The sequence below is a fragment of the Taeniopygia guttata genome, chromosome 1A (genome assembly GCF_048771995.1).
Source record: "Taeniopygia guttata chromosome 1A, bTaeGut7.mat, whole genome shotgun sequence".
In the NCBI taxonomy this organism is placed as follows: domain Eukaryota; kingdom Metazoa; phylum Chordata; class Aves; order Passeriformes; family Estrildidae; genus Taeniopygia; species Taeniopygia guttata.
In genome coordinates this window covers 46408753-46429915 of record NC_133025.1, presented here as the reverse complement: position 1 = coordinate 46429915, position 21163 = coordinate 46408753, and the positions used below count along the sequence as shown (strand labels likewise).

The 21163-nt window shown below is 42.4% G+C and overlaps 3 protein-coding genes and 1 long non-coding RNA gene across 6 annotated transcripts; 1 reads left to right on the top strand and 3 right to left on the bottom strand.

Moving 5' to 3' along the window:
* Positions 1-923: 923 nt before the first annotated feature.
* LOC115493341 (uncharacterized) lies at positions 924-8260 on the top strand. The gene is made up of 3 exons (XR_012053509.1): positions 924-1222; positions 7836-7918; positions 8121-8260. It is a non-coding gene; the product is annotated as an uncharacterized lncRNA (long non-coding RNA).
* On the bottom strand, positions 2180-8642 carry SMCO3 (single-pass membrane protein with coiled-coil domains 3). Of its 2 annotated transcripts, none has more exons than XM_002192703.6 (2): positions 8507-8642; positions 2180-3861 (listed from the first exon to the last, which is right to left on the bottom strand). In XM_002192703.6, the coding sequence occupies exon 2, from the start codon at positions 3845-3847 to the stop codon at positions 3170-3172; it is 678 nt and encodes a 225-aa protein (XP_002192739.1). In that variant the 5' UTR covers positions 3848-3861; positions 8507-8642; the 3' UTR covers positions 2180-3169. The 2 variants fall into 2 exon arrangements, with proteins under 2 accessions (XP_002192739.1, XP_041569443.1); XM_041713509.2 differs by lacking the exon at positions 8507-8642 and adding an exon at positions 5199-7671.
* Positions 7806-11426, bottom strand: ART4 (ADP-ribosyltransferase 4 (inactive) (Dombrock blood group)). Of its 2 annotated transcripts, none has more exons than XM_030262760.4 (3): positions 10912-11426; positions 9665-10382; positions 7806-8770 (listed from the first exon to the last, which is right to left on the bottom strand). In XM_030262760.4, exons 1-3 carry the CDS (start codon positions 11002-11004, stop codon positions 8676-8678), a joined length of 906 nt encoding a protein of 301 aa, XP_030118620.4. In that variant the 5' UTR covers positions 11005-11426; the 3' UTR covers positions 7806-8675. The 2 variants fall into 2 exon arrangements, with proteins under 2 accessions (XP_030118620.4, XP_030118660.4); XM_030262800.4 differs by having other exon boundaries at positions 9936-10382.
* Positions 11427-14525: 3099 nt separating this feature from the next.
* On the bottom strand, positions 14526-19288 carry LOC100231110 (osteocalcin). The gene is made up of 4 exons (XM_002192653.7): positions 19126-19288; positions 18596-18631; positions 16064-16133; positions 14526-14851 (listed from the first exon to the last, which is right to left on the bottom strand). Exons 1-4 carry the CDS (start codon positions 19190-19192, stop codon positions 14722-14724), a joined length of 303 nt encoding a protein of 100 aa, XP_002192689.1. The 5' UTR covers positions 19193-19288; the 3' UTR covers positions 14526-14721.
* Between the last annotated feature and the right edge of the window lie 1875 nt (positions 19289-21163).

Below are 21163 nucleotides of genomic sequence, written 5' to 3'. Positions count from 1 at the left end.
CTGTTGTTTGCCTCTTCCTACAGCCCCCACTGCGGTGAACTAGCGAGGCTGGTCAGCACCTGGTGGGAGCTGTTTTGTGTCATTGTCCAAAGCACAATTTCCAGTAAAAGTCCACAACACATTAAGAACCTGGATGAAGATGCAAAAAACATCAATGTGAAAGCAAGAAATTATGGGTGCAGGCTTAAAAAAACTAGCATGTTGGGGAGGAGATGCAGGAAGGAATTTTTTTCTCTGCACACGTGGTGTCTGAGAGCAGAGGTGGTCAGATCCCTGGGCAGGATTTCTAGACTCCCTGCTCCTGGTGCACATACCATGCAACACAATGTTGTTATAGTTTTTCAAGTAATGGAGACTCTGTTGGCTAATTTGTAAGGATCATTGCACGATGGGTAAAAGACTATAAGCTACACATCACATTAAAGGCAGCATTTCGTCACAAACTGCACAAAGTCAAAGTCAAGGAGCATCCTCAGAGCCAAGGTTTCAGGAGCTCTTAGTGCCTATGGAGTCTTGCTAACCACATGTCATCCATACACAGCATGGTCATCTCCGCCTTGTGCCTCTTTGACATGTTCTTTTTGTATTATTCTTGTCACCAGAAAGACCATTCAGCCAGGCAGATTTTGGTTGCAACCGTACTGTTGTTCCACATAGTTTTGGAAGCAGCTTACACTGGTTTGGGCTGGTTTGCAGGTTTGGGTTTTTTTTTTTTTTGAGGCTGTTCTTATTTGGAACACATATATGACAGTTTTAATCCTTAATCCCTTGTCCGGGAAAACAGCTTGAGCAAAGGCAGAATGCTCAAGAGGATGTGATGGAAAGCTGTGGCCACACACATCCCTGTCAGGTGCCATGTCACTATAGAGGGGGATGGCTGAGTCTTCCAAGGTTAGCTGCACCTCACAAGGCTTGGGGTTTTCTGTCCTGGCAATCCTGGGCTCTGTGGGGATAGCAGGGCTGCCTCAGCCCTGACTGCTTTCTCACAGCAGTGTCTGCTGATTTGGAGGACAACAGTCCTCTCACATTTTCACTTGGTACTTCTGTCACACTGAGAGGCAGCTTGAAGGAGCCTGGAGGGGAAATATCAACAGACTGGTTATGACATCTTTGGAGCACCAAACATAAGACTGGCCAGAGCATTAGAGAGAGCAGTAATTAAATCTGTTGTGAGGAAATCCGCTTTCCTTTAAGTCCACCAGGAACAAGGATATACTTAGAGGTGAGTAGCAGTTTTTTACCTCTGTGTTCCTCATTGCATACCTCACTTCCCCTGACACTGCTTAGCATTTGCACTCAAGAACGTGTGGGCAAATTGCTTGAAAAAATATGACAGATTTGTTTTTATTTGGCTCCGCTATTTTTATACAGCAGTGATTGGCAATCTTTCAAAGAGCTGATTTTAATTCCTAGTTTGGAGTGTACACTTGCACATAGAAATCAGGAGCCAGGAACTCCTACCTCTCCAACACAGAGATATTGCTGTTCCACTGACTGACAGTCTCTTGTCTCTACAGAAGTATCTCATAACTGAGTGCCATTTGTGTCAGGAGACAAGAAATGTTACATTTTGGAGAAGTGATGCCACAGGTCACCACGTCATCCACCACCATACCTCGTGTAGGCAAGGCAGTGCTTTTTGCCACCACTGAAGTGCCTTTCCTGACTCACATAGCCCAGTCTGCAGCTGGTCCCAGTTTCTCTGGGCCCTGGCACCCATCTATGCTTCTGAACCCTGGGCTTTCTCCCTGATGACTTGGCAGAGCTGTTGGGTACCAGCAGTTTCATTGCCATTTAGTGGCTTTTGTGCATAAAAGGGAAGAGGAGTCAGAAAATATTGAAGTGAGAACAGGCATGGAGGAGAATTAAAACCCAAACAAACAAACCCCCCCAAACCCCAGAGTGGAAGGGTTGTGAATCTCACCCATTTTTTTATTTCATAGGCACGATCTAGTTATTAATAAATTGAGATTGCTAATATTGAATATTAGAAACAGGCATGAATTTGGACATTATTTTAGTATGGGAGAAGTGGGTACTAAATAAGTAACCCTACTAGATTGGTCTATTGTGGATTTTAAAAAAATATGAATTGTATGTATAATGAAGCTTTCAGTATTTCTTTATTATTTGGTTTAAGATTGATTTTCAGACAAAAAAAAAAAAGTACAGAGAAGTCTTCCAATACTCATGCACATTTTTATTAATTCTTAAATTAGCTTTTTTTCTAAGATCAAGAAAAAACAATCCACTGCATATCAGAGCAAAAATCTGGAAAATAAGGACAGTTGGTAGCATATTGTAAAATGCAGAATTTGAGCACATTCTTGGCAGTCCCAGATTGGTGGGATCAGGTAAAGCACTTGAAAATAATTTTAGTTTAATAGGGCTGCAATCCTACAGGCACTTGTAGATGTGTATAATCTCACTTCAATCAACAGAAGAGCAGCTTTGCACAGAATTTTTTACATTGGTTGGCAGGAGCAGAGCATTACAAGCACAAGAGGCTGTTCACACCTGGAGCACAGCATCTGGTTTCTCTCAGTTGTGGAGCAAGGTTGTGTCTGTTTGCATGTAGGCCCAGGCTTCTCTTACCTGCCAATCTACTGGGATTATAGTTTATTTAAAGATCATCTCTGGCTGGCTCCTTAGGAGGGCAGGAAATAGCAGCTAAATATGTTTCAGCTAGTCCTTGTAATTGAATTCAGTTTATCAGATTTAGCACTAAACCACACTAAGACTTTAGCAACCACAGATGTCTTCGTAAAGCCTCCAGATACTGGCATGAATTGCCTTGTTGAAATTTGTTTTCTCCCTTTCTGTTGTCATCTTTGACACAGAAACACACCTCACCACTACCAGTCCAGCAGTCTGTGTTCTTGTCTGTAGTATGAATTACAGTTCGTACTAGAGATGATTCCCAGAAAATAAGCTTATGGAAAAGTGCAAAGCATTTTAAACATTGCCCCCACAAAACATCTGTAAATCAGTTCTCTACTAATATATTTCAATGCCAGTTTCCTGAACTACCACTTTTCTTGTCCTGCTGCCACAAATAAGAAAATAAAAAGCCATCAGTAGTTCATTTGTCCTAATGAATCAAAAAGGTTTCTGCAGGCATAAGCTGCTGCAGCTGCTGTGACAGCAGAAGACAGAACTCCACCTTCATTTACTGAACTTGCTGTCTCACCAAAGAAGTCACTTCATGTATGGCACGCTGGTACTTTTCTGAGGCTGTTTTAAACTCAGCCAGGTGCTTCTCGTAGCTTCTCACAGCTGTCAGAAGCTGACTCCTCTCCACAGCTCCCAGGATGGCATGGAGAATCATCTCAAGGCCAAGCCCAATAATGGTAATACTAACTCCCCCAAGAACAGATGCCCCAATCTGTGCAAGGAGACCGATGAGCTTGCTCACAGTGAGAGTTAAATGATTGGAGCCAAGAAGTTTGATAGCTACCATTGCAGCTGTTGAAGTTGCTTCTCCAAAAATAATGGAAAAAACTCTCTGGGCTATTGCAATTTTCTCCAGCTCAGGCTCTTTGATATCATATAGCTTCTGGTACAGCACTGGCTCAAGCTTGTCCTTCATGTCACTATCAATCTTCTGCACCTGATGCTGAATCTCATTCATCACTTGAATGATAATCTCACAGTTTTCCTTGACTGTACTGCTCTCTCGCATCTCAATGGGGGTAATAGTGCAGCCCAGGTGTTCATTCAGCACTCCAACCAGCTCATTTGTTGCATGGAAATTTGTAGACATACAGTCAAGCAATTCCTGATGCAGATGGATCAGTTCTTGCTTTCTCTTGGGATTATCTGGGTAAAGGAGGTCACTCAATGCCATTCTTCAGAAATAGGCTATTTCAAGAGACAAAATAAAATTCTTACTCTGTTTAACACTGATAACCATAGCCCTTAAAGAGCAGTGAAATCTGCTTTGTGTCGGCCCCACTGGATCTTTTCATACTGAGCAGGTCAAATCCCATGGCATAGCTTGTAAATGTAGAAATCTTAAGTCTTGTTCTGGATCTTTGCCAAGTGATTGGAAAAGGACCTTGTAAGACATTAGGAATGCTCAGAGCAACAAAAATAACTAACAAATATGTAATGAGCAGGTTGGTAAAATGGATGTGGGCCATTGGCAACTGAATATTGAAATTGAAACTGAACCTTGGAAACTGAAGATGGTAGAACCTGAACTAGTTCACTAAAAAATGGAACAATCTCATCTAATCAGCAAAATTAAAGATGTGGCTTAAAGATTAAAGAGCTGTTCCAGTCACTCTTTTGTATCAGCCTATTTTTTCCATTTAGTGGAATCCAATTTTTCAGCAACCATGATGATTGGTGGATATGGTTTTTGTCACGATAAGAGTATTTTATGCCAGTGTAGCCTTTTTCTTCTAACATTCAAGAGAAAATGATACTATATAAGCATTCTGTGCTTGTACTAAGAAGTTTACCCTCTGAATTCATAATGAATAATAAAATTGTCTATAATAACCTGTATCACCTTACATACATCTCTCATTGTATTTTCTTCCCTGATATTTACTTCTTCATAAACTGCATGCCAATACAGAGAGTCCAAAGAGACTGAGTTAACAGTGATCATGGAGTAATTCCTCATCACTAAGATTCTGTAATCAACACTGTCACTTCCCTTTAACCTATCACCAGCTGCAAAGTTAAAATGCTTCAGCATGATTTCGGCTTAAATGCAAATATCTTTTCTACACGAGCAAACTATGAATGAGTAGGATGACTTGTTTCTTTGTTGGTACTTTTCATGGTCTCAGCCCTCTTATTGCAAATCTGGGCCACATTTGTGCAGTGCTTTGCATTTATCTAAGATAAACCTCTTCTTGCTGCTGGTGCCTACATATCACAGTTAGAGCTACAAATAGTTTTGTGTAGGGGACTACCCAGATCTTTCTTCTTAAAAAGATACCTTTGTGCCATTTTGGCCCTTTGTAGTTCTTGCACTATCTGTTAGCTGCAAATCATCTGACACTGACCCAGCTGTATTTTACTAAACACACCCTCCCCCACAAGGTCACTGTAGAAAACCAGAATGATTTCCACAATCCCCTGGCAACTTTTAATCTCAGTGTTGAAAGACAGAAGCCAGTCTGAAAAGAGGGTTTTTCCCCCAATATTTTGCATAGTTCTGTATATTTATTTTAGCCACCTACCTTGTATCTCTGCCAAGAGAATAAACTGTTTAACACATCTCCTTATACAAGCTGTAGGGAGCAATATACATATTCAGTAAAGGTTTGTGATTTCTGGAAACATAAAGGCATGATAATGCAGACTATGATTTCATATCAATCCTGCTTCAGGGATGTTGCTGGCTTGCTTTCTGACCCAATGTGATACTTAAACCTTTCCACTCCTGTGGTGTTTTGTTGTAAGGTGATTTGTTTTCCCTTATTGGTAGAAAGTGAGAAGACAAATTATTTTAGAAGGAATAGCACTTCAACAAACATTTTACATACTAGACAGGTGTGGAGAAGATTTCTAGAATCTGTTAATTACATATTATTATTTCAGCTTCTTACATCTGCTCTTGATTTTATATCTCCTAATGCTAAAATTACTTCTTACTCTTCACATCAGCATTTTCATTAGCTTTTGTGGTTTATTTTTAGAATTAGGCAGGCCACATATATTTCTGTATTTCTATTTCTCCAGCTCCAGGGAAATTTACCACAGAAACTTTTCTAATTAAACATTTACACTGCCTACCTGATTTGGTCTGAATGCTCCTGTTGAAATGTGTATGGGATAGTAACATCAGCCTCTTTCCCCTCTGCTCGCCTGGTGTTTTCCAGCAGCATGTGATGAGTTAGAGATCTGGAGGCTGGGCTTCAGCTGCATCCTGTGTCTGCCTGCCTGTCATTAATTCTATTGTGTGATGTTTACCCAGATTCATCTCATTTTCTTCCTCCTCTCCCCTTCCTTCTGATTTTAAGAGAATTTTGTTCACTTGATGCTAGTTCCCAATTTCTAGATCCTCCAAAGGCCTTCTGTTCCTGGAGAGAATGGGTACAGCACAATTCCCTCCTGCCTGCAGCAGAGATGCCTCCAACTATGGCTGAAAGGGGATGGTGTTACTTGCTGTCCTCAGAACATAAAAAGTGTAGGACAGCTCTTCTAATTCAAATAGATACAAGATTATGTTTTTTAGTGTTTTCTATTGTTTATAAATATAAACATTAATGCTTGCACCTATGCCTAGAAATAATGAATTTTTGCAATGACTGTTTTTGTACACCTGCAAATTACAGAAGAAAAATTGAATGGTCCCACATAAACAGAAAAATAGATACCACAGGTATTGGAAACAGGCTTTGTCTGTTCCAGTAAGAAAAGATTGTACATATGCCTTCAACCAAGCTAGTCATCTTTCATGCTCTTATCCTTAGACAGATGGCCTGCAGCCCACAAGGGTCCCACCAGGAATACTGCTTCCACTATAGAGGATGGCCGAGTTCTCAGATGAAAATCTAAGGTGAAGCATAAAATGAGCCCTCTGCAATTGCTAACATGTTTTCACCTGAAAGCTGAGCTGCTGTATTCAACCCCAGTGAATACAGTCAGAGTGCCAAACTCTCATCGGAGCTGTGGGCACGAGAACGTAAGCTGAAAGAGAACACTAAATGATTTAACTCTATAGTTCTAGAAATGTCAATTAGTTGTGACTGCTGAGTGTTCTCCACTGAGAATGCCATGTAGTCTGAAATATTTTTAAATACTTTGTGCAATATTGAACTGAATTTTCTTGATGAGGCTGGCAACTGCCTGTGTGTCACATTCTGGAAACTGATTTTATCTATTCTGTGTTTGTAGTGGATGCAAATTCTTTTCTTCTAGAGCCTTCATAATTTGGAACAAGACTGAAAATAATTTGAACAATATGAAGGCACTTTTGTTCCTGCTTTACTCTGGATCTTTTGGGAAGATTAGTAGCTATTATTGCAGGCCTATTAAGTTAGAGGAAAAAACTTGATCTGGCGTGTCTGTTATCCTTCCTTACTGCAATTTTCCAGGTCTCTGATGCCATGAGAGTAAAAGTGGTGTGGAGGCCCAGAGTCATCTCTGAACAGCAATGAAAGCTAAAATCAGTTTTGCCATTTCATGCAATTTCAGACCCCTTTTACCATGGGACATAAATGGAGGAAAAGGCAGATGGTTGAACTGAGTTCTGATAAAAAGTCTTTAAAACTATACAGTGGGACAGGAAGTTGCAATTGCTTGAACACTTCTGACTACACTTCTAACCACAGCAATAGCTGATGAAATGTCGGCTGCAACCAGTCCAGCTTTACAGGGCTCTGGCAGAAGCAAAGGCAACATCAGGAGCAGTCTCTGAGCTGCACACTATCCCAGGACTCTATCTCTCGTTGGCCTTGTGAGAACTTGTAGGTGCAAGCAGAAGGACTTGCACCTAGCAGTCAAAATGATATCATGATGGGCAGCCAAGCAAGGAGAATATCTTGTGCTTCCACCTGCCAAGGGATGCTTGCACCATCTAGTCAGTGTATTAACTGACTAATATACATCACTTTTAGGGGAACTGTAGCCAGACAAAACGTGGCATTACTCAGTCTTCAATTTTTTTGTCCTGATGTCATGATTTTGACTTTTCTGTGTCTATTCCCCCCACCCAAAAATGAGAGTTCAGTTCTGTGTAGACCCACCAGTATGTACAAACTGAAGGATTGTAGTTCTGAGGATGATGTAAAGTAGTTGTTTTCTAGGAGTTATACAAATTTACCAAAAACCACCAAGAATAATTAATTTACAGCACTTCCTTTACTTTGAAGATTACAGGTCAAAGTCATACTTCCTGCAGCCAACAGAGAAACAACACTTGCAGCTGCTTACACCATATTTTCCTGGCTGCTTGGTAAGATCCCAGAAAAGGCTGTCAAGAACTTTTTCTATGTTTTCTTCCAACTAATGTCTTGGGGAAGAATGGTTCAGGTGGGTTAGCAGTTTGGATAATTGATTTCAGAAATGTAACAATCTAGCTAAAAATATATCCACCTTTATTCCTCCATGATTCCCCTGTAATAATGCCTTCTGGATTTTCTCTATTTTCTTTCCAGAGTCAGACACCACTCCAGAAATGTTAGTCCATCTTGTTTTTAAGAGTGCCAAAGAAAGGCTGTTCAGGGCTGGCCAGAATCTACACAACTTAATGTACTTCTCTGTCTCTTCAACCAACACAGTAATCCGACTCCTTGATGCACATCTTGGCACCACCTTTCCCTGCACTCAAAGGAGACATGCACAGCTGCCCAGTTACCCGCTTGACTTTACTGCCATGGTGCCACATGTCTGCCTCTTTCTCACTAAAAATAAAGGTATTAAGAGATCTGTAAGGAGTTCAAAGTCCCTGTGTGTTTCCTGAATGCGTCAGGACAAAGCTGTTTTCAGTGAAGGTTATCCCTGATTTAGTCTTCAGAAAGGCCATGGATAGCCTTCGTCTTACCTGAGTGACTCCAGGGAATGTCTGTTTTGATAAACCAGGCTGAATGTTCAGTTTTGACTGCAGAGTTGCAGCCAAAAGCAAAGGGAAGATTGAACCTTCTGTAGCAGCAGGAACTCCAGAGGTTTCTTGCCTGCTATTCAAGGGCACATATCTGGATGCAGCCAGAGAATCAGAGATTGCGGGTCAAGCACAGGGAAACTCCAAGCACACTAGGGAGAACAGCAGAGGTGAGTGCAGTATAACCACTGTTCTTGCTTCTTGAAGCTGAAAGAAAGTAAAGAAAGCAGTTGTTTAGACCTCTATTCACTTTAGGAAAGCTTTTTGCTTTTTGCTTTTGCTATCAAAACCATTGCCCACAAAGGCTATTTTCTCAACTCCATCTATTATTTTGGCTTTGGAGGCACAAACCCTCATTCCTAAATTATTGTTTTGAGCTCAAAGATTGCATTGACACACTGCTGGACAAAAACAAGACAAGACAAAAGCAAGAGTCCTGACAAAAGCTGACAAAAGGAAGAGTCCTGGACTGGTGGTAGACTCACAGAAAGGCAGGGATGTGAAACAGGCCTTATGAGACATTCAGTCACAGACTTCTCTCTATAACCAGGAAACTCAGTGTGTTCTTTGTCAAAGGATACCTTTTCTCCCTGCTGCCTCAGGAGAGAGGTCACTGCTAAAGTGACAGTAGCTTTGTTTCTCAGATTGCCAGAGGTAAGTCTAGAAGTAGTAGCTTGACAGAGTAGTAGTGGACTAAAGCCTAGAAGAGTCCTGAGGCTTGAAGTGTAGCAGCATTGCAAGACACCAGCAAATGGTGTCATTTGGTTCAAGCAAATCTCACCCACTCTTGCAATAACAATGTGGGGGACCCAAAGGCATGAGTCCTACAACATCCTTGACGCGACACTTGGAATAAATGGGGGCTGCAAAGAGCCTTGAGACCTGCTATAAATTCATCTTTAGTGAGCTGTGGGGTTGTCCCAGGTTTCACAACAAACAGGTAAAAGCTGGGTCTAGTGGATCTCATAGGCAAACACAAGAGGTGAGGTACAGGTTTGGCCTTGAGTGTGGCCCCGTGTAAGTGCAGCTGGTGGGGGCTGCCTGGGGCAGTGGAGACCACCCTGTCCTGTGCCCCCTTGCATGAGAGTCTGTGTACAATACCTTCCACCAGCTGGCACTGGTACTTGCTGTAGTTCCCCACAGAATGCAGATGCAGCCGGTTACCCTGCTGGGTTTGAAGGAAGCTTTTGACAAGAAATATCTCATAAGGGGGAATGAGGACTTCCTTCTCAAATGTGTGGTAAGAAAAGCCGTGCATAGCTGCTCCCAGGCAAGTAGTCACTGTAAACAAAGTCTCATTCCCAAACTTCTGGGCTTCATTCCTGAGGTGGGAGGTAGAAGTGAAACGGCCAAATCGCACCCTGCTGCCTACCTTGGCCTCGATATATAAGTCCTTTACACCCCTGTGCACCTGGTAACACTTATGTTCCCCCATGCTGATTTGCCATTCCTTCAATATCTGGATAGCAGTTACTAGGTAGAAGTGAAAATATTTAAAGCTGAAGTTGTGTCTGTAGTGCTCTGGAGAGATTCCGGCTGTAGATGTAGCCCAGTTCAGCTGCGAGTGCAGGGAGGAGTTCATGGTGTAAGCCATTAGGACTGTGGCATGGCTGTCACGCATTTCCCTCAGCAGACCTACAGGACTCTTTAGCAAAGCCTTCTGAGCCTTCTTCCAGAGACACAAGTAGTCCTTGTTAGCAGCTATTTCCTTTTGAAAATAGTCTCCTCGCTCCAGTTCTTCCATCATCTCCTCTCTGCACCCCAGATACTGGTCATCAAAGGAATGCGGAGCCATATCCATCAGGGTGGGGGACACAGCCTGCAACATAAAAGCAAATGAAGATTAGCATCAGAAGTGCAAATTTCTTGTGTACCTTTGCAGATGCAAGCCAAGTGTTTCTCTACCCTTTCCTTGCCTCTTTGTCATTATTGGCAGAGCAAGCAAGGTAGGTAGCAAATCTTCAGCAAAACCCTCCTGAGCAACCTCAGGTTATTGTCTATACACCACCACAAGCAAATACTTGTCAGGATGACAGATTTCTTATTTGATATGGATGTACTACATTGAATCTCCAGGAGCATTAGTCAATTTAGACAGGCCGCAAAAGGAGAGGAAAGATTCCATGAGATCTACTCACACTCTATGAAATCATCTGGCTGCAAACGGGAGGAAAATTCCAACCAAGTAGTTAAAAAAAATTTAAGACAGGTAAGAAATGGAGCAGAGGAACTGAAAGCAGAGAAGTTAAAATTTAACTCAAAACTCCTTAAAGAACATGTTTCAAATGGAAAAAAAAAATTCTGTGTTATAAGCAATTTCATTATTCTAAATAAAGAGCAATATTTACCTCTTTTACCAGTATTTGTGAGAAGATCAGCAACAGGAGGCTGCCTAGCGTCACCAGCTTCCCAGAGTCCACCCAAGACACTGTCAAGAACATTTTTTTTAAGGAAAGGTAATTTGCACCTGTTTCTTCCTGTTTTTCCTTGAACTGGAAAATTCTGCAGTTTGTAATTTGCACTCAGGTTTTGGTGGCTGTTCTTCAACCAGAGATAATTCGTCTAATTCTCACTGCAATTCAGAAGTCATTAATCAATCCAAGCAGACAATTTAGTGGTAGAAATGTGCCCAAAATCCATAAGGAAGTGTCTGGTTGCACCAACTTCAGCTGGCATGAGTGTCCATCACCTTGACAGTTCCTTTGATTCCAAGGTATTTGGTGTTGTTCTTGCAAAAAGGAAGAAAACCGTGGCTTGGAGAAGTCTAAGGCACTTCTCCTGAGGAGTGGTGTGTCAGGGTGACGGCTCCCTGGTTAAGAGTTTAAAAGCTCTTTTAAAGAAGTTGATTCTGATAAAGCCAACACAGAAATGCAGGGTAGGCTGGGATCCCATCTGGAAGCAGTGATAACCTAACTCTCCTTCTCCTCCTTATCACCCCCTGCTTCTGCTCATGTGCTGCCAATCCTACTCTTTCAGCACTGCAGAGTGGCACTTTGCTGGACTGTTTACACTGGCACAGGCAAAGTGAGTGTGTAAATGCAGATTCTGTGCTGAGACAAACCTTTCTCTAGCAGCTGCTTTCTAGACACCCTTCCAAATACTGGCAGTGAGTTATTCACCCACAGAGCCCCATGACCTTTGATAACTCTTCTGTATGGAAAAAGAGCCAAGAACTGTCGAGGCTCTGGTTCTGACTACAGAAAAGTTAAGCCCATTTTCCATGGCCTGATAATGATAGGCTGGGTGAGGAGGCACCTCTAGACATGGAATGATTCCCTGAGATAAGGGAGGTTTGAGAAGCTACTTGATTCTGTGAACAGATCATCTGCAAAATACTGCTGAGATAGGGTGGGAGGTGACATAAAGGTCTCATACTGGGCTCCTTTCAAAGCAGTTGCTGCTGCTGACAGTATCTGCATTCCCTGGCAGCATGAGATGATGCCATGAAGTGCCATGAAGTGATGGATGCAGACTACCTAGTTCTCCATCCTGGAATGTCTCTGTTATCTTGGGCTGTATTTCAGAAAATGGTTGTTTGACTGCTAAAAGTGAGTCCACAGGAGGGCTCACGAATTTATTCAGAGGCAACTCCACCTCTGTTTGTGTAGAGATAAAACAGACCTAAAGTGAGACTAAGGCTTCTTTGGTAACTTGGCAGTCATGATAAACACCCCCACTAAAATGTCAATTCAGCTGTATATAATCCATTTGTAAATTATGTGCCTGGTTTTCCCCTCTGACCTGTAAGTGAATCTTTAGTATGAAGGGAATCAGGAGGAAAGGAATTTGCATTTTCAAACACTTCAGAAACAGCACAAGTTATTAAATACAACAAATACAAAGGCCGAAAGATGGCAGCAGAGGATTTGTGGCGGTGCTTAGCTCTGCATTAACCAAGAGACAATCGAATTCCTCCATTTCAGCAGTAAATTTGTAACGTGATCTGAGTGCTCAGATCCCCAAAGGTCATAATGACTTCAGCCGGAGAAGAGATCTGATGACACAGAGCAGATGACATAATGGAGGCCTCCGGGTGTAACTTTTTTTTTGCCTGAAAAAAATATGTATTGAAAGGGAGAGAAAAAATACAAAACTAACAGAAAGATGCAAATAGAGACAGGAATATTTTTTTTTGTGCTAACAAAACCATACAACAACAAAAACACCCCTATTTTATTAGTACACTGGATATTAGGATTCTGCTAATCTCTCTAGTATTTTCCCAAGTGAAAATTTCACTGTTTTCAATAAAGCACTCTGTAAATTTTTACTAGATGGCATTCAGAGGAGAATTTTACTGTGAGCAGGGAAGCCCCATTAGTTTATGACAATAGAGGAACCAGTCACAGGCATTTGACGAAGACATGCAGAGATATTTATTAAGTGTCTTCTCCTTGGCCAAGATTGGCATCACCAGTGCAAGCCATAGCAGCTTGCCAAGCAAGGCTCACACTGGCAGCCATCTCTGCAGACTTCTCCTGTGTCCTTACTGCAGGACAAGGCTTTTCAGAGAAATGCTGATCTGGCTGAGTCAGGCAAAGCCTGGTCCTTCTCTCCCTCAGTGCCACAGAGTGCTGAACCAATGACCTAAATTGCAATGTCATAATTTCTGATTCACTCTGGGGCATGGGAGAGGAGAAGGAAGCCTCATGCCCTGGGTTCCTGCTCCTCAGGGTTCACAAAAGCAGGCTGTGTCTTCCAGGCATCTCTTTTGCCACAGGTAAAGGTTGTGCAGAGGAACAGAAAGAAGCAGCACACCAACCCAGTTTATATAAGCAGTATTTATTGCAATGAGCAGCTGAGGATGGTTGCACCACATGTAACCAGAGAGATTTGGTTTCTGCTAGTTTCCTGAGCATCTGCAGTCCCTGTCCTTGGAGGTGTGATCTGCTATCCACCACTCAGGGAAGGAAAGCTGACAGAGTAAATCAGGAAGGTTATGCACAAAGTTGCTAAGGTATAATATTAATGCCAGAGGACAGAATTAAGTAGTGCAGAGGGAAGACAATATGTAGATAAAAATACACATACATATTATTTATATATTTATATATATTTAGCTACCAATTTTCTTGAATAAACCAAACACTGCCCCAATCTCAAACCATTATTGAGCCAATTTTGTTTTTTAAAAAACCTTTTATAAACATTTTATAATGTTTATAGCTTTCTTTTTCTTCTTTTTTTTTAATTTTAAAATTTTTAGCTGTTTAAGTACTTCTAGTTTCAAGCAAAATACAAAAGAAACAGAGGAGAAGAGGGGTTTTGGTGGGGTTTTTTTTGTTGTTGTTGTTGTTTGTTTGTTTTCTGGGGGGTTTTTTGTGGCTTTTTTTTTTTTTTTTTTTGTGTGTGTGTATGTGTTCTGCTGGGTGTTTTTATTTTCACTAGAAGCTGGTTGGGAAAAAAAAAGCAAAACCAAAAAAACACAACCAAGATAATTTGAGGACTTTTTTTAAAGTCCTGAAAAGAAGCCCACAAATGCAAGGACTGATCTAAAAGGACTCCTTAAACACACCTATTGGGATTTATTTATTGTTGCTATACAGCAAATTTTACGACAGAGTAATCAGAAGAGTGTACCAGAAGCTGATTGCTATCTATGCAAGAGTATTTGCACACCTCTGTCTTTACAAATGATCCTACTGTGGTGCATATTTAATGTGATTATTCTACATGAAAATACTGAACTTTCCCACTAATTGGAACAGGAGGCAGGTTTTCTTCCTTCTTCACAGTGAGCATCCCAGGATCAGATCCATCACATTTACACACACCATGTCCTTCTTCTTCCATAATCCTCCTGTATTTTGCAGAAGAGGATAAGAGATCTAGTGATGTTGCTAATGCATGCAGTGGTTTTCTTGAAGCTAATCCCTATTTTCCACAAATTGTGTGCTGGGGATTCAGGTGGAAGGAAATAAGACAGAGTCTTCTGGTGAAGCTCAAAATACCACAAAAGATGTCTGAAGAGAAACTTTATTGATGAAAGGAAGAAAGTTAATGCAGGCTCAACAAATGGGATAATCCCTGCCTTGGTGTTCCAGACAACAGAAGGTGCAGTCCAGATGCTTTCCTTCCCTCCTTCCCAACCACAGCATCTTTCTCCTGTGGGGTTTGGAGTGCTCCAAGGCAAAAGAGCGTTCCAAGCCTTCCCATCCTCAGTATCTCCCAAAGAAGCGGTTGTAGGCCAAGGCAAATCCCACTTGGTCAGAGAGATAGTCACACGGGGGGTAGTTTTCACAGCGCTCATGCATCTGCTCCATCGGACTTTTATAATACTCCAAGTACCTGCAGCAGACAGAGATGCTATTCTGCAGTTTCAGCCAATGCAGTTGAGACAGTTCATACACCTAACACTGGCATGAAGGAAGTGATCCTCTGAAGCAAAGCTCCTTGCAATCCTCCAGGGAGACCCAACAGGGGACTGGTTATGCTGAGTTAAACATCTGCTTACTCAGGGTTAAGCTACTTGATCAATGCTGGGAAATATGGGATTGAACCCAATTTAAATCTATTGCTCTTGAGGTTTTATCAGCTAAGGATACCACAGAAGTTGTAAGGATTTGGCTTTTTTTATTATTTTTTAATCTCATTCCCCACCTACACAGGATTTTGTTGTTGTTATTTATTTAATTATATATTTATTTTATTATTTCCTGCTTACCTTTATTTTTGCCCATTAGCCATTATTTTCCTTTAGCTTAAATGCTTGTCTCTAACAATCCTCATTTCTGTTGTAGACAGGAGCATTATCCCCATGTAGTTTTTTTTCTTTTCTTTTTTGCTAGGCTAAGAAGGCCCAAAATTTTTAATCTCAGCTATACACTTTGGATGTCATTCTCAATTCCTCCTCTATGTTTGGTTAATCTTTCCTGAAGACAGTACACACCACCACAGAAATCCCACCACTACCTCATGAATTTTTACTTTATTTCTGTACTGGAAACAGTAGCTTAACAACCTCTTCCAGGAAATGTATGAAGAACTTCCTTGCATTACCTGAAATTTCTCAAATAGCTGGAATTTCTCCAAATCTTTGTGTCTACTTCTGCCCAAGTAAAGATATGTTCTACAGCTTCAGAAAGAGCAGCCAATCTGATCTAGCCTTATCCCTGCAACAAAGCTGTGCTTCCTTTGTGGGAAACCAGAGGCAATGACCGAGGCTCTATGATTCTCATCATCCTAAAAATTGGTTCTGATAACCCTGTAGGTTGGAGCAGCTTCTGACTTGTATCCTCCTGTCTCCATGGCTAGCACAGGTGATGCTGTCTTTCTCCCTGGGAGGAATACTAGACTCCAGCTATGAGCCTTCAAATGTCTATTAATGAAAAAGAATGGAAAAAAAATTCCATTACTGAATGTCTCCTACAGCCTTTTTCCTTCAACATATGAGGGTAATAACATAGTTCTACAATAAAATAATGCCTTGTAATACCCTATGGCCTTCCCACCCCGTCTTCAGCACAGGTCCAGCTCTCAGCCCAGCTCCTGAATTGTTACCATTCGTAAGGGCTGGATCTCTTCCTCCTCTTCACAAAGGCATTGGCGACTTCTTTTTTAATCTTGATGCCTGCCAAGAGAGAACACAGCAAGTTACAGACACAGCACACACAGACCAGTCCAACCTCTGAAAAACACAATCTACTTTCTTCACAAGCAAATGACTCCCACAAACCATCCTAATGGTCCATTCATCTCTCCCTGTCGGAATTTGTGGGTATTGGTGATTCTGAGATTGTAGAAAGTCTCTGTCTTTTTGCCCCGTTGCCAAAGAAGCCATAATTCGTTTGTGCTGTTTTCAAGGTTGTTTATTCTTGCTTATCTCTAACATGTTCTGCTGCCCTGCTGCAGGTTTGTCTTGCAGGGCAGCGTGTGGGGCTCTGCCCCTCAGTGGGATGTTACAAACATTAAATACCAGAAACTACGTGTGCTATATTTACAATAATGTGCCAATATCTGTCACCTATGTTGAACAGTGTGTCCCCAGCTTAAATTAATAGAAAAATGCCAACACTACAGTGAAACATGGAGGGCATGAAGAAGGAGAAAAAGGACAAGACACACTTAATTTCTTTCATCTTGTCCCCTCTGAACCCCTAATTTAGAAACCTAAAATTTTACTTTTGCACTCTTGTCACACTTAATTATTACTCTTATCAAACACTCAAAGCTTGTAATTCATCTTGTAAGATTGAAAACTCCTCTCTATGGGCAGAGATCACAGACAGTGTCTCTCGGGGCTCTGTACAGGGGGGTTCCTGACCCCTGCCAGGGTCTCAGGCCTGCCAGGGCAGCCAGAGGGAAGCCCTGGATTCCCACATCTCCCCACCCCACTGTCCACTCAAAGCTCCCTCCCCACTGCAACCTTCACATCTCCATGAAGCAAGGGATTTTTCTGTCATAAACTCCATTTCCTTATCACACAGGATAATCTGGTCTGCAGCAAATGTGCAGAAGGCATAAAATATTAATAAGAATAAAATTAGGAGAATGGCACCCTCTCTCCCTGGCCTACTTAATTTTAGAGTCTTGGCTTCCTTTTTGTGTCTGGACTCTGACTGAGAATGATGTGGGATTCCAACCAGAAGACCTTAAAGCACCTCCAGTGAGCCATGAGCAACAGGCAGCACACAGAAATACCAATGCTCACATATACAGAGTTCTGTGCAAGGTGAAGAGTATAAAATAGCGTCAGTAAATATCACCCAGTGAGAAATACACCAAAGATGTAAAAAGATCCCAGCATTCAGAACCTGGAGAACATAAGACATGTTTCAGGCATGAGAGCATTTGCCCCTGCTCTCCACTAACACATCATGTCTGCACAGTTGCTTTTTTGCTCCCTTGATTTGTTGTTGTGCAAACACCATGGTGCTGTGAAGGACCCCACACACACCAGGTACAGGCACCTCCCACCAGGCTTAGCAAAGCACAGCCTCACTCCATGGGATGGTCCCACAACAGCAGAGGTGTGCACAGGTGCTGGAACAGCGGCAACACAGGCAGAAGCACACCAATAATTTTTCAGCATGGAAACTGCCAAACTGTTGCTATTTCTGGGGAAAAAAGATTCTAAGACTCTGCCTGTGGGGAGATGGTGGGGTTTGTCCCTTCCCTCATCATCATGGAGTGTTTGGCTGTATTTCTCTTTGGAGCTGAGAGGTATCCTATCTCTAGCAAACAGAGGTTTAGTCTGGATCAAAATACTGACTACACAGAAACTGCCAGTTAATGAATTGTCAAAAACTACCACCTTTCCCTGAATAGTCTTTACATCTTTTTTTCTCTTTCCGAATCTGTGTTTGTATTGGCTCACTTGAAAAATACCAGCTTTCATGTTTCTCAGCAGCAATGTTATCCTTTAAAGTGTGAGAAAGGAGAGACATGAGAGAACAAAAAGGATTTTCCATACAGATTTCTGCCAGGATCAGCTTGCTGCAAAAGTTGTGAACAGCTCAAGGTGTACAAATCCCAGCATCCCAGGTGACCTTAGAGGAGGGACTGCAGCCCTCAGGAGTAGCCAAGGAAGCCTCCCTCTTTCAGGGTTTCCTTGTTGCAGGATTTGGCAGGGACGGCACAACCCATTGATGTGGGCAGGTTCTGCTCTCAGAACAGCCTGGGGATGAGCAGTCACTCTGGGCAGGTCTCCGAAGCCAGGTCAGAGCAGGGAGGCTCCACCACCACAGCTCTGTTTCACAGGAGGCAGATGCATGCAGCTGCTAACAACGTGCACCCCTCATGCCTTGCCAGGGCACGGCCGGAGGGTTGTGGCGCCTGGGGCAGCAGCACACCCGAGCAGCGCTGGCCTGGCTGCGGCAGGGACAGCGGCTGCCCTCGGTCACCTGCGCACACGGCAGGGGCTCTGTTTGCTGCACATGCTCCTGCACCTCCGGCACTGCAGAGTTAGGGAGCAAAAGGGGAGGAGTTAGGGACTCAGCATGGGTCTTGTTCAGCCCTTGAACCTATCAAAGGGAAGAAAGAAGGCAGATGCAGGAGAAGGGAGCTGAGCATCAGTCAGAATTATATACTCACTGTCAGCGCTGAGAGATCCTGAGGGTTCTTTAGGATCTGGAAGACAGACAGACAGACAGAAAGGAGTCTGCTTGTGAGTCCTTCTATGCTTGTGAGTCGTCCTTCTCTGTAACTGAATCCCATCACTGACTGGCCAGATCCAGCTCCCCCCACTTACACAGAAGGTCTGTTTCTTCCAAAGATGGTTTTAGAAATACCCACCCTTTAGACAGAGACTAAATGATAAACCAGTTGAAATCTTAAAGATATTAAAATGTTCAAATTCTCTGCTGCAATTCAATATGCAACGGAGGTGGGGGTGAGCGGGTGTTGACCAGTGGAAGAAAATGCCCAGCAAAAGATGGGGGTCTCTGTTCCCAAGCCCTCTGTCATCTGTGACTCTCCGACAGAGACCTGAAGCTGTGCAATGACTGGTGGTGCATCTCCTCCCTCCCAAAGCTCTGTGTTTCTCCCAGACTGGGGGGAGGCTGACAGCAAGCTGCAGGGTCCAGCAGCGCTCTGAGACCCTTCCTGGGAAGTTGTCCCCTTACCTTCCTCACAACAGCAGAATGCTGCCAGGGCCAGAGTCACGATCAGCAGTGCCAGCAGACTCCTCATGTCTTCTTTGGCTGTGCTAGTCTCCCTAACCTCAGAGCTTTCCTGGAGGTTATTGAAGTTCTCCGGGGCTTGCTTTTGGGCAGCAGTTTATATCCTGTGATTTCTTGGAGAGATCAGGGATCTGGCTTGTGTTCCTGTGTCTGTGCTCCAAAACAAAGCCCGTCCTTTGGGCTGGGATATACTGGGTCCTGGCAGTCATTTTGGCATCCATTTCATGACTCGGGGCATTTCCAGAAGATTTTATCTGAGGTTTTGAATGGTGTTGTTGAAGAAAAGCAACTGGATTTTTAAAAAATCATTTTTCTTACAAACTTGAAAGTCATTTGGTCATTCTAGAAAGCCAGAGGAGAGACCAGCACACACTGAAATAGAGCAATTCTTTTCATGTGATGGGGCTCTCTCATGTGGAGTTTCTCAAATGAGACTGAACACAATGGTGACCTTTTCCTCCACCTCACATTGACTCATTACCCTGAGAGTAAAGAAACCTGTAATTCAGTTTGCATAGGGAAAACACAGTAGTTTTTCACACAGTTTCATAATTTCACAGAATCACTTTGGAGATGAGATTTTTATACTTTTGAAACTTTGGAAGTTAATTTGAGGGAAGATCTTTATATCTTCCTCCTGGAAATCTTCACAATTTAGAAGCTTTGTTTTGGCTTCTCTTGTCTAATAATCAATTAAACATTTGGACTCCAAAATGTTTTATTCTTCAGGGCCTGAGTGGCTAAAGTTACTTGGTACGGCAAGAGCCTTGCATGGGCTATGTGTCAATAACCCCATGCTCCCCAAACCCACTGCGCAAGTTACCAAATCCACATCCCACAAAAGCATAGGAACTGCAGAATCACAGAATAACCTGAGTTGGAAGGGACTCATCAAGTCCAGCTCCTGGCCCTGCACAAGACTCACACCCTGTGCCTGAGAACTTGGTTCAAATTCTTCTTGAGCTCCGTCAGGCTGATGCTTTGACCACTTCCCTGGGGGGCCTGTTCAGTGCCCAAACACCCTCTGGGTGAAGAACCTTTTCATGATATCCAACCTAAACATTCCCTGACACAGTTCCAGCTGTTCCCTTGGGTACTATCACTGATCACTAGAGAGCAGAGATCGGTGCTGCCCCTCCACTGCCCTCTAGGAGGATGTTGTACACTGCAATGAGGTCTCCCCCTGGCTGAACAGACCAAGAGACCAACTTTGGGTAGTTGTTTTGTGGTTTTTTTCTAAATCAAGTGTGATTATTCTTTCTGGTAGCAGAGATATAATCTTCCTCCATTTCATATCTAATCATCTTCAGACCCATGTGCAGGATTACAGAAGTAAAGTTTAAGAGGTTCCCAAGGAAAATCAGAGCCATTAGGGATTTTCCCAATTCTTAGAAACACTGTCTTCTAGCTTAGAGAATTTTCAGGATTAAAATAAACCCCAATTTTTGTCCCTGTTAACTTTTCTACAATCCAGGAAGTTGAATACATATACTAATGACATCCAGAAAAAGGTCTTGTATATATATTATTCCAGCAAAAAGGCAACAGTTATAAAGTAAATAAACATCTAAAAATAATAGGTATTCTAGGAACGTTATGCTTCCAGATGAATACTTGAAATAATATAAATATATAAATGTACAATTCTAGTAATCCAAACAGCTTTATTTATCCTCCCATCTTTTCCCAAGCTTTCTAAACAGCATGAAGTCTCTTAAATCTGTTTGGTTGTTGCTTGTGCTAATGAAATCCCACAGAAATGTCTGGTGTTTTTCATTACTTATGCTGGTTAACTGGGGATTGGAATCACTGGATATTTCTGGACACAGACCCAGACAGCACTAGACCTTGTGCCTTCTGTTGTGGTGGTGTCACTGTATCAAGTCAAACCCAGACACTGCAGACTTGTTTATTTTAGGATATGTGAGTTTGCTCCGGTTGGTGATCACAAGATTCACCTACTTGAGAACACAGGGAACAA